Raw genomic sequence first — 12,456 nt, forward strand, 5'->3', positions numbered from 1 at the left:
TGTTCCCAGGATTGTGTCAGGGGGAGGTTCTGTGCGGTGCCTACACAGTGATACACAGATTATAATCTCCAACTACAGTCGGTGTATAATACAATGTATACAGATTATAATCTCCAACTACAGTCAGTGTATAATACAGATTATAATCTCCAACTACAGTCGGTGTATAATACAATGTATACAGATTATAATCTCCTACTACAGTCAGTGTATAATACAGATTATAATCTCCAACTACAGTCGGTGTATAATACAATGTATACAGATTATAATCTCCTACTACAGTCAGTGTATAATACAGATTATAATCTCCAACTACAGTCGGTGTATAATACAATGTATACAGATTATAATCTCCTACTACAGTCAGTGTATAATACAATGTATACAGATTATAATCTCCTACTACAGTCGGTGTATAATACAATGTATGCAGAATATAATCTCCAACTACAGTCTGTGTATAATACAATGTATACAGATTATAATCTCCTACTACAGTCGGTGTATAATACAATGTATACAGATTATAATCTCCTACTACAGTCAGTGTATAATACAATGTATACAGATTATAATCTCCAACTACAGTCGGTGTATAATACAATGTATACAGATTATAATCTCCAACTACAGTCGGTGTATAATACAATGTATACAGATTATAATCTCCTACTACAGTCGGTGTATAATACAATGTATACAGATTATAATCTCCTACTACAGTCGGTGTATAATACAATGTATACAGATTATAATCTCCTACTACAGTCTGTGTATAATACAATGTATACAGATTATAATCTCCTACTACAGTCAGTATATAATACAATGTATACAGATTGTAAAACAAAACACGCAATGTAACAGCTCTCTGCAAACCAAATAATGTCCAAAAATGCATAATAATTGCCAGTGCTATACTTATAAGTTAGAGATGCTTGGCAAATCGTTTTGTACAAAATTATCTGAGCCCGTCTGCCGCACGTCAAGGCGATCTCTGTGAGACGGGAACCTAACACTAAATTCTACCTGTTATGTGCCATGACGGCTACCATACAATTCAGGGAGTGTAGGTACCACATGCATGCTGTATACAGATTATAATCTCCAACTACAGTCGGTGTATAATACAATGTATACAGACTATAATCTAATACTACAGTTGGTGTATAATACAATGTATACAGACTATAATCTAATACTACAGTTGGTGTATAATACAATGTATACAGACTATAATCTAATACTACAGTTGGTGTATAATACAATGTATACAGACTATAATCTAATACTACAGTCGGTGTATAATACAATGTATACAGACTATAATCTAATACTACAGTCGGTGTATAATACAATGTACACAGAATATAATCTCCTACTACAGTCGGTGTATAATACAATGTATACAGATTATAATCTCCAACTACAGTCGGTGTATAATACAATGTATACAGACTATAATCTAATACTACAGTCGGTGTATAATACAATGTATACAGACTATAATCTCCAACTACAGTCGGTGTATAATACAATGTATACAGATTATAATCTAATACTACAGTCGGTGTATAATAATGCTACAAACGGTAATATACAGATTACTATCTTCAGATTATTCTGTGTAGTAATTAGTAATGTACAGGTTATATTCCCCAGATACAGACGCTGATTACCTGGTAATTTACTGATTATCTGTGGATTATGACAGCACATTACCTCCTGGCGGTGATCAGACCGGATTCTATCGCTCTCGGATACTTATCTGGCGGCAGATGCTGGGGGTTGTTGTACTGACGGCGTGTGCTCTGTGCTGTACACATGCATGTGCTGGAGGCTGTGGACCGTCATGTGGAGGTAGACGTGTGATGCGTGTCCCCCTGTATTGCATGGTCACCAGTGTCTGTCTCCTCATACATGACTGTAAATAGACTGCAGCGCTCCGTACCCCCAACTATCCCTGGGGGCCCCTGCCCTTCCCCCATCAGGAGCCTTAATGATTACATCACCCCAGAGCTGTGTCACTCATTTCCTACATGGTCTGGAAATCCTCTGTGCTGCTGGGAGGACCCTGCTCTTTCCACTATATAACTCTCAGCCTGTGACCTTCGTAAGATCAGCACACTCCTCTCCTGAAATCCTCTGTGCTGCTGTAGGACCCTGCTCCTTCTACTATGTAACTCTCATCCTATGACCTCCACAAGATCAGCACACTCCTCTCCTGAAATCCTCTGTGCAGCTGGGAGGACCCTGCTCCTTCCACTATGTAACTCTCATCCTGTGACCTCCACAAGATCAGCACACTCCTCTCCTGAAATCCTCTGTGCTGCTGGGAGGACTCTGCTCCTTCCACTATGTAACTCTCATCCTATGACCTCCACAAGATGAGCACACTCCTCTCCTGAAATCCTCTGTGAAGCTGGGAGGACCCTGCTCCTTCCACTATGTAACTCTCATCCTGTGACCTCCACAAGATCAGCACACTCCTCTCCTGAAATCCTCTGTGAAGCTGGGAGGATCCTGCTCCTTCCACTATGTAACTCTCAGCCTGTGACCTCCACAAGATCAGCACAATCCTCTCCTGAAATCCTCTGTGCTGCTGAGATCCTTTTTAGCCATTAGTGTCTGACAGTATATAGTGGTGTCCCGGGGCCCCGGATCCAGTTACAGATGGTCCCCCGGGCTCCTGGTTGATGGCGGCTGCGCTCGCCCCGGGTGACTATTGGGATGGATGAGCTCATCTCCAGGAGCAGTGATCTCCCAGGGAATATTGTGTTACATCTGCACGGAGACTTCTGCCCCAACACACTGCACCAAAGCTCAGCTGCTGTGTTCAGACAGACGTGGGGGGAGCAGTGACACATTGTAACGACCCTCCAGCTCTTCTTCCTATCAGTTCTAGAAGTCTCCAGCGTCTTGTCTGCAGTCCTCGCAGCCGTCCCCCCACTGGATGAGCGCGGTGCCCGGGTAGTGCTGCTGTGCGCTGCCCGGGTAGTGCTGCTGTGCGGTGCCCGGGTAGTGCTGCTGTGCGGTGCCCGGGTAGTGCTGCTGTGCGGTGCCCGGGTAGTGCCGCTGTGCGGTGCCAAGCTATTAGTGCCTGGTTAGAGAGAGACCTAATATCTGTCTCCATATACTGCCATACAGTGACATGTCTTACCCTGGCTGTATAATGCTGCCACACTGTGCCCATGTAATAATGCCATGCAGTAAGGAGATCTGTTATATAGGCACAGAGTGGTGCCAGGTATCTCTCTACCATGTAGTGCCCACCTAATGCCGCCATACACTGGGGCGTGACTCTGCTCTTTACCAATCAGCACAGTAGATGTGCCCGCCTCAGCCCCCTGGTAAATGCCGTTGCTCACCCCTGTGCCGCCCGCTGAGTCTCACACGTTCCTCTCGCTGTTGGTCCTGGCAGAGATGGCGCTCTCCTGGTGCTCCTGGATTATAACCCCCACAGAGGACCATCACTCCCATCTGCTCCCTCATCTGCCACTAATCCCGTGAGGTGTGACGGCATTAACCCTTGCACTCCCGGGGGCAGATGCTGCTCTCTAATCTTCTTAGAGTATCGCTCAGCCACCATCTGTCTCCTCCATGTGCTGAGCCGGTGTGCGCCCTGTTATCGGCCTCCTCAGGGTGACTATAGGACGGGTGTATATAACCTATTCCTCCCTGTTATCGGCCTCCTCAGGGTGACTATAGGGCGGGTGTATATAAGTTATTCCTCCCTGTTATCGGCCTCCTCAGGGTGACTATAGGACGGGTGTATATAACCTATTCCTCCCTGTTATCGGCCTCCTCAGGGTGACTATAGGGCGGGTGTATATAAGTTATTCCTCCCTGTTATCGGCCTCCTCAGGGTGACTATAGGACGGGTGTATATAACCTATTCCTCCCTGTTATCGGCCTCCTCAGGGTGACTATAGGGCGGGTGTATATAAGCTATTCCTCCCTGTTATCGGCCTCCTCAGGGTGACTATAGGACGGGTGTATATAACCTATTCCTCCCTGTTATCGGCCTCCTCAGGGTGACTATAGGGCGGGTGTATATAAGTTATTCCTCCCTGTTATCGGCCTCCTCAGGGTGACTATAGGACGGGTGTATATAACCTATTCCTCCCTGTTATCGGCCTCCTCAGGGTGACTATAGGGCGGGTGTATATAAGTTATTCCTCCCTGTTATCGGCCTCCTCAGGGTGACTATAGGACGGGTGTATATAAGCTATTGCGCCCTGTTATCGGCCTCCTCAGGGTGACTATAGGGCGGGTGTATATAAGCTATTGTTCCCTGTTATCAGCCTCCTCAGGGTGACTATAGGGCGGGTGTATATAACCTATTCCTCCCTGTTATCGGCCTCCTCAGGGTGACTATAGGGCGGGTGTATATAAGTTATTCCTCCCTGTTATCGGCCTCCTCAGGGTGACTATAGGACGGGTGTATATAACCTATTCCTCCCTGTTATCGGCCTCCTCAGGGTGACTATAGGGCGGGTGTATATAAGTTATTCCTCCCTGTTATCGGCCTCCTCAGGGTGACTATAGGACGGGTGTATATAACCTATTCCTCCCTGTTATCGGCCTCCTCAGGGTGACTATAGGGCGGGTGTATATAAGTTATTCCTCCCTGTTATCGGCCTCCTCAGGGTGACTATAGGACGGGTGTATATAACCTATTCCTCCCTGTTATCGGCCTCCTCAGGGTGACTATAGGGCGGGTGTATATAAGCTATTGCTCCCTGTTATCGGCCTCCTCAGGGTGACTATAGGGCGGGTGTATATAAGCTATTCCTCCCGGTTATCGGCCTCCTCAGGGTGACTATAGGGCGGGTGTATATAAGCTATTCCTCCCTGTTATCGGCCTCCTCAGGGTGACTATAGGGCGGGTGTATATAAGCTATTCCTCCCTGTTATCAGCCTACTTAGGGTGACTATAGGGCGGGTGTATATAAGCTATTGCTCCCTGTTATTGGCCTCCTCAGGGTGACTATAGGGCGGGTGTATATAACCTATTCCGCCCTGTTATCAGCCTCCTCAGGGTGACTATAGGGCGGGTGTATATAAGCTATTCCTCCCTGTCATCGGCCTCCTCAGGGTGACTATAGGGCGGGTGTATATAAGCTATTCCTCCCTGTCATCGGCCTCCTCAGGGTGACTATAGGGCGGGTGTATATAAGCTATTGCTCCCAGTTATTGGCTTCCTCAGGGTGACTATAGGGCGGGTGTATATAAGCTATTGCTCCCAGTTATTGGCTTCCTCAGGGTGACTATAGGGCGGGTGTATATAAGCTATTCCTCCCTGTTATCAGCCTCCTCAGGGTGACTATAGGGCGGGTGTATATAAGCTATTGTTCCCTGTTATCAGCCTCCTCAGGGTGACTATAGGGTGGGTGTATATAAGCTATTCCGCCCTGTTATCGGCCTCCTCAGGGTGACTATAGGGCGGGTGTATATAAGCTATTGCTCCCTGTTATCGGCCTCCTCAGGGTGACTATAGGGCGGGTGTATCTAAGCTATTCCGCCCTGTTATCATACTGACACATCCCTGCCCCCATGATGACGACCCCTCTATATGTGACTGCTACCAACCGGTCTCCTTCTAGCCCCCCCCTGCTCTGTTGTAATTTGTGTTACTGTCCCTTTAAATGGGCTTCTTGGCCCCGGCTGGGATTAGACGGAATTTCTGAGCTCCTTTCTTTGCAAATCATCTTCTTCACGCTCCTCAGTGCATTGGCTTAACCCTTACAATTCCAGAGGGGTTAACCCTTGTGCTTCAGACAGGGGCCCAAAGTGACCGATCGAGTCCGGTGCACATCTGCCGCCCTGCTGGTGCAGCAGCGGCGCCTGCGCAGGGTGCCAGATAACAAGCGGCGCCTGCGCAGGGTGCCAGATAACAAGCGGCGCCTGCGCAGGGTGCCAGATAACAAGCGGCGCCTGCGCAGGGTGCCAGATAACAAGCGGCGCCTGCGCAGGGTGCCAGATAACAAGCGGCGCCTGCGCAGGGTGCCAGATAACAAGCGGCGCCTGCGCAGGGTGCCAGATAACAAGCGGCGCCTGCGCAGGGTGCCAGATAACAAGCGGCGCCTGCGCAGGGTGCCAGATAACAAGCGGCGCCTGCGCAGGGTGCCAGATAACAAGCGGCGCCTGCGCAGGGTGCCAGATAACAAGCGGCGCCTGCGCAGGGTGCCAGATAACAAGCGGCGCCTGCGCAGGGTGCCAGATAACAAGCGGCGCCTGCGCAGGGTGCCAGATAACAAGCGGCGCCTGCGCAGGGTGCCAGATAACAAGCGGCGCCTGCGCAGGGTGCCAGATAACAAGCGGCGCCTGCGCAGGGTGCCAGATAACAAGCGGCGCCTGCGCAGGGTGCCAGATAACAAGCGGCGCCTGCGCAGGGTGCCAGATAACAAGCGGCGCCTGCGCAGGGTGCCAGATAACAAGCGGCGCCTGCGCAGGGTGCCAGATAACAAGCGGCGCCTGCGCAGGGTGCCAGATAACAAGCGGCGCCTGCGCAGGGTGCCAGATAACAAGCGGCACCTGCGCAGGGTGCCAGATAACAAGCAGCGCCTGCGCAGGGTGGCGGTTACCTGTAGAAGTGTATGGAGGGTTGTAGTTTTGGGCAGTCGCCCCTGTATCGCCCGTTATTCACCTATTTGTATTTGTTGGGGTATGAATAGTACCTGGCGCCGCTGCTCTCTTGGCCGGTGGAGCGCCCGGCATTGCCAGGGTTAACCCCATGTGACGCCAGGCATAGAAGTGGTCCAGTGATGGGTTGTCAGGGCCGCTGACAGGCTGATGCTGCTGGTTGCTAGGTTACGGCGGCTCCTCCTTTGTGTCTCGCCTCCTCGCCCTCCCCTCCGCTCGGAAGCATCGGAGCCATTAAGCTGTACAGAAGGTCTTCCCAGGAGCGGCGAGCGCTGGTGATGTAATCCGTGCCCGGGGCGGTGGTTGCACAGAGGACGCGGTGCTGCAGCATCCCCGGAGGAGGGGGCGGCGGTGGCATGGACTGGCAGGATCTCCGCTGATGGATCCCTCTCCGTAGAGGAGCGCTGCAGCCATTTGCAGGGACTGTGTGGCAGCTGCGGCCGCTGATTTCTTGTCCTAACTCTTCTCCTTCTTCTCTTTATTCCTCACCTTGCCCTTGTGTGACCATGAAGCAGGCGCCGACGACCAGGAAGGTACCCGCTCCCCTCACTGCCCCTGTCTTGTGCCCGCTGTACCCGTGTTGCATGATGTGTCACTGAGGCCTCCGTGCTGGGGGCAGCCATGTTTACAGCCAGACCTTGGGCACTGCTCGTGTCCTGCTCCCTCACTGGACGTCCTTCAGGCTCTGCTCCTGGGAAAGCTGGGTGATGGGCAGAGCTGGAGTATGGGGATTCCCACCCAGATTTTCTAGCGTCCTGGTTGGCAGAGGTGCCTAGTTATTACTATTTGTTAATTGGGCAGCTAGGTATCAGGGAAGCCTCACATTGGGGTCACTCAGCTTTCCCAGGGTCAGATATCGCTTAGAATCTGCACAGAAGACGACAGGCCGGGGCAGCTCCTCCACGGCGGCCGTCTGCATGCATCTCAGGTGGGAGGTCCGGGGTGAGGTAGTAAGGACGAGGCGCCTCATTGTGGCCGCCATGTCCAGGGGCTGCACCCCACAATGAGCCGGGGTGAGGTAGTAAGGACGAGGCGCCATGTCCAGGGGCTGCACCCCACAATGAACCGGGGTGAGGTAGTAAGGACGAGGCACCATGTCCAGGGGCTGCACCCTACAATGAGCCGGGGTGAGGTAGTAAGGACGAGGCACCATGTCCAGGGGCTGCACCCCACAATGAGCCGGGGTGAGGTAGTAAGGACGAGGCACCATGTCCAGGGGCTGCACCCCACAATGAGCCGGGGTGAGGTAGTAAGGACGAGGCACCATGTCCAGGGGCTGCACCCCACAATGAGCCGGGGTGAGGTAGTAAGGACGAGGCGCCATGTCCAGGGGCTGCACCCCACAATGAACCGGGGTAAGGTAGTAAGGACGAGGCGCCATGTCCAGGGTCTACACCCCACAATGAGCCGGGGTGAGGTAGTAAGGACGAGGCACCATGTCCAGGGGCTGCACCCCACAATGAGCCGGGGTGAGGTAGTAAGGACGAGGCACCATGTCCAGGGGCTGCACCCCACAATGAACCGGGGTAAGGTAGTAAGGACGAGGCGCCATGTCCAGGGTCTACACCCCACAATGAGCCGGGGTGAGGTAGTAAGGACGAGGCACCATGTCCAGGGGCTGCACCCCACAATGAGCCGGGGTGAGGTAGTAAGGACGAGGCACCATGTCCAGGGGCTGCACCCCACAATGAGCCGGGGTGAGGTAGTAAGGACGAGGCGCCATGTCCAGGGGCTGCACCCCACAATGAACCGGGGTAAGGTAGTAAGGACGAGGCGCCATGTCCAGGGTCTACACCCCACAATGAGCCGGGGTGAGGTAGTAAGGACGAGGCGCCATGTCCAGGGGCTGCACCCTACAATGAGCCGGGGTGAGGTAGTAAGGATGAGGCACCATGTCCAGGGGCTGCACCCCACAATGAACCGGGGTAAGGTAGTAAGGACGAGGCGCCATGTCCAGGGGCTGCACCCCACAATGAACCGGGGTAAGGTAGTAAGGACGAGGCGCCGTGTCTGGGGGCTGCACCCCACAATGAGCCGGGGTGAGGTAGTAAGGACGAGGCGCCATGTCCAGGGGCTGCACCCTACAATGAGCCGGGGTGAGGTAGTAAGGACGAGGCGCCATGTCCAGGGTCTACACCCCACAATGAGCCGGGGTGAGGTAGTAAGGACGAGGCGCCATGTCCAGGGTCTACACCCCACAATGAGCCGGGGTGAGGTAGTAAGGACGAGGCGCCATGTCCAGGGGCTGCACCCTACAATGAGCCGGGGTGAGGTAGTAAGGACGAGGCGCCGTGTCTGGGGGCTGCACCCCACAATGAGCCGGGGTGAGGTAGTAAGGACGAGGCGCCGTGTCTAGGGGCTGCACCCTACAATGAGCCGGGGTGAGGTAGTAAGGACGAGGCGCCATGTCTAGGGGCTGCACCCTACAATGAGCCGGGGTGAGGTAGTAAGGACGAGGCGCCATGTCCAGGGGCTGCACCCCACAATGAGCCGGGGTGAGGTAGTAAGGACGAGGCGCCATGTCCAGGGGCTGCACCCCACAATGAGCCGGGGTGAGGTAGTAAGGACGAGGCGCCATGTCCAGGGGCTGCACCCCACAATGAGCCGGGGTGAGGTAGTAAGGACGAGGCGCCATGTCCAGGGGCTGCACCCTACAATGAGCCGGGGTGAGGTAGTAAGGACGAGGCGCCATGTCCAGGGTCTACACCCCACAATGAGCCGGGGTGAGGTAGTAAGGACGAGGCGCCATGTCCAGGGTCTACACCCCACAATGAGCCGGGTTGAGGTAGTAAGGACGAGGCACCGTGTCTGGGGGCTGCACCCCACAATGAGCCGGGGTGAGGTAGTAAGGACGAGGCGCCATGTCCAGGGGCTGCACCCTACAATGAGCCGGGGTGAGGTAGTAAGGACGAGGCGCCATGTCCAGGGTCTACACCCCACAATGAGCCGGGGTGAGGTAGTAAGGACGAGGCGCCATGTCCAGGGGCTGCACCCCACAATGAGCCGGGGTGAGGTAGTAAGGACGAGGCGCCATGTCCAGGGGCTGCACCCCACAATGAGCCGGGGTGAGGTAGTAAGGACGAGGCACCATGTCCAGGGTCTACACCCCACAATGAGCCGGGGTGAGGTAGTAAGGACGAGGCGCCATGTCCAGGGGCTGCACCCCACAATGAGCCGGGGTGAGGTAGTAAGGACGAGGCACCGTGTCTGGGGGCTGCACCCCACAATGAGCCGGGGTGAGGTAGTAAGGATGAGGCACCATGTCCAGGGGCTGCACCCCACAATGAGCCGGGGTGAGGTAGTAAGGACGAGGCGCCATGTCCAGGGTCTACACCCCACAATGAGCCGGGTTGAGGTAGTAAGGACGAGGCACCGTGTCTGGGGGCTGCACCCCACAATGAGCCGGGGTGAGGTAGTAAGGACGAGGCGCCATGTCCAGGGGCTGCACCCTACAATGAGCCGGGGTGAGGTAGTAAGGACGAGGCGCCATGTCCAGGGTCTACACCCCACAATGAGCCGGGGTGAGGTAGTAAGGACGAGGCGCCATGTCCAGGGGCTGCACCCCACAATGAGCCGGGGTGAGGTAGTAAGGACGAGGCGCCATGTCCAGGGGCTGCACCCCACAATGAGCCGGGGTGAGGTAGTAAGGACGAGGCACCATGTCCAGGGTCTACACCCCACAATGAGCCGGGGTGAGGTAGTAAGGACGAGGCGCCATGTCCAGGGGCTGCACCCCACAATGAGCCGGGGTGAGGTAGTAAGGACGAGGCACCGTGTCTGGGGGCTGCACCCCACAATGAGCCGGGGTGAGGTAGTAAGGATGAGGCACCATGTCCAGGGGCTGCACCCCACAATGAGCCGGGGTGAGGTAGTAAGGACGAGGCACCGCCTGCAGCAAACTGTGTACAGTGAATGAAATCTTTCATGTTTACCATGAGAGACTCTTCCCAGCGCTGAGGGTTTGTAGCAATGTGTCGCATTTCATTTGCACTGATACATTGTAACAAACTATCAGAGCAGGAGAGAGATTAGTTCCTCTGGTGTACGGACTGGAGGCAACGGTAGCAGTCCTTAAGCTGTGACAGGTATTCAGTCAGGGTTTGTAGGTAAATTAGGAAGTTTCCATTCACTTACAGCAGTCAGAGATCTTGATAGTGGTGCGGTGTAGAATTAAAACTCAGTCAGTTGGAAAGTTGCAGCCCCCCCCCCCCCCCCCCCCATGGTGCCCTGATACATTGTGCTGGTTACAATGTGTCAGTGGGGGGCGTGGCCTGCTGCTCTGCCCCTCAGGTCTGGGGACCCCCAGGCTCAGACCCCTGTACAGATTGTCCTGGGGGCGTGCACTCCATGTGAAAGAGGCCTCTGTGCAGCCCCTGACTGGCATGCCAAGTGTGCCCCCGTCTGGTGCCATGATGTAACCTGTGCATGTGATTATCTGCAGAAGTCTCCATTTAATGCCCAGTCACTACCACATCTCCAGTCACTCCCAGAGCTGCATTCACGTGTGTGGATGTTCATTTAAAGGGATTGTCCTGTACACACACATTAATAGCAGAATAGTGACTGCAGCTCTGGATGTGACTGGAGTATAAGACACATAGTAGCAGAATAGTGACCGCAGCTCTGGAAGTGACTGGAGTTTAAGACACATAGTAGCAGAATAGTGACTGCAGCTCTGGATGTGACTGGAGTATAAGACACATAGTAGCAGAATAGTGACTGCAGCTCTGGATGTGACTGAAGTATAAGACTATGTAATAGCAGAATAGTGACTGCAGCTCTGGATGTGACTGGAGTATATATGTCGAGGCGCTGAGGTTTGGCTCTATTAACCCCTGTCTTGCTGTCTTCTCTCCCGCCTGCCGCTGCCGCTTCTCCTGTCTGTCTGTCTCTTCCTGCCTCTTCTCCACAGATCACCACCCGCCGCACCAAGGTGAGCGCAGCCGCAGCGCGAACGTCCAGTGTCTGTGTGCATTGTGGGGGCGGGGGGGTCCTGATGTCAGTGGCTGTTACACTGTGACGACTGTGCAGCGCCGTGCACTCTGCAGCCGCTCCAATGCTTGTGTATTGACGCCTGCGGTTGTTTCTTGCTTTCTCATCTCTGACCATCAGCGCCGTCTCCTCTGTCCTGCAGGGCGCTCTGCTACACGGGGCGACGATACAGGCTCGGCCTCGTCTACACCCTGCCAGCCTTACCTGAAGACCCTTCATCAGCGCCCATAGGGGTGTGAAGTATACACATGTAGCAGAGCTGAGTTTGGCATTTGGCACAGCTTATGGCATGGATCGGTGTCTTCTCGTGAAGTACAGAAATGGGTAAACTTATTCGGCTCTGCTACATCTGTTTGTGCAGTGCACACCCCTGCGCCTCTTTGTATTCAAGAAACTCATTGACAGCAATGTGCCGGTTTTCCTTTTTACAAGATCTCTGCTTACTGTGACTGAATTGAGCAATTGTTTTTGAGCTGGACTAGATCGGGGGATTTCAGTTAATAGTTACTGACAGCAAACGGAGATCTTGAAAATGTGGGTGACGTCGGTTAGAGCGGAGGGTCCGTCTGTCCTCAATGTCGGACACGCTGATCAGTGAGGGATAAGCAGCTACCTCTGCCGCCATATGTCCCTGTACTGACCCTGATCTCTGTTCACATCCGAAGCAGAGGCAAGAATTCTGCTTTCTGTCTGAACAGAGATAATCTGCAGGATGCGTCCCCTCGGTGGTGCCGTGTGACGGTAGAGAGGACCGCAGCAGCACTCCGTACCAGCCCGCATGTATACTGATATCCATTAATGATGTTTGTCCTGCCT

General features: G+C 53.5%; 2 protein-coding genes across 6 annotated transcripts in view; both read left to right on the plus strand.

Moving 5' to 3' along the window:
- The window catches only part of DCTN1 (dynactin subunit 1), a 67,836-nt gene that overhangs the window by 32,222 nt on the left and 23,158 nt on the right, over positions 1-12,456 (plus strand). The gene's annotated exons all lie outside the window — the stretch shown is intronic.
- LOC120990536 lies at positions 9,442-12,449 on the plus strand. 4 transcript variants are annotated; one of them, XM_040419404.1, is made up of 2 exons: positions 9,442-10,431; positions 10,474-12,449. In XM_040419404.1, exons 1-2 carry the CDS (start codon positions 9,476-9,478, stop codon positions 10,562-10,564), a joined length of 1,047 nt encoding a protein of 348 aa, XP_040275338.1. In that variant the 5' UTR covers positions 9,442-9,475; the 3' UTR covers positions 10,565-12,449. The 4 variants fall into 4 exon arrangements, with proteins under 4 accessions (XP_040275338.1, XP_040275341.1, XP_040275340.1 ...); XM_040419407.1 differs by having other exon boundaries at positions 9,442-10,366; positions 10,468-12,449; XM_040419406.1 differs by having other exon boundaries at positions 9,442-10,288; positions 10,346-12,449.

This window comes from Bufo bufo, chromosome 2, assembly GCF_905171765.1.
Source record: "Bufo bufo chromosome 2, aBufBuf1.1, whole genome shotgun sequence".
Taxonomy (NCBI): Eukaryota; Metazoa; Chordata; class Amphibia; order Anura; family Bufonidae; genus Bufo; species Bufo bufo.

What these genes read in the sequence shown, in the direction of transcription:
- LOC120990536 (XM_040419404.1), top strand. Translation starts at nt 9,476, where the DNA reads ATGAGCCGGGGTGAGGTAGTAAGGACGAGGCGCCATGTCCAGGGGCTG. An exon ending in ACGAGGCACCGTGTCTGGGG is followed by an intron (nt 10,432 to 10,473) that starts GCTGCACCCCAC and finishes AGTAAGGATGAG; the next exon opens with GCACCATGTCCAGGGGCTGC.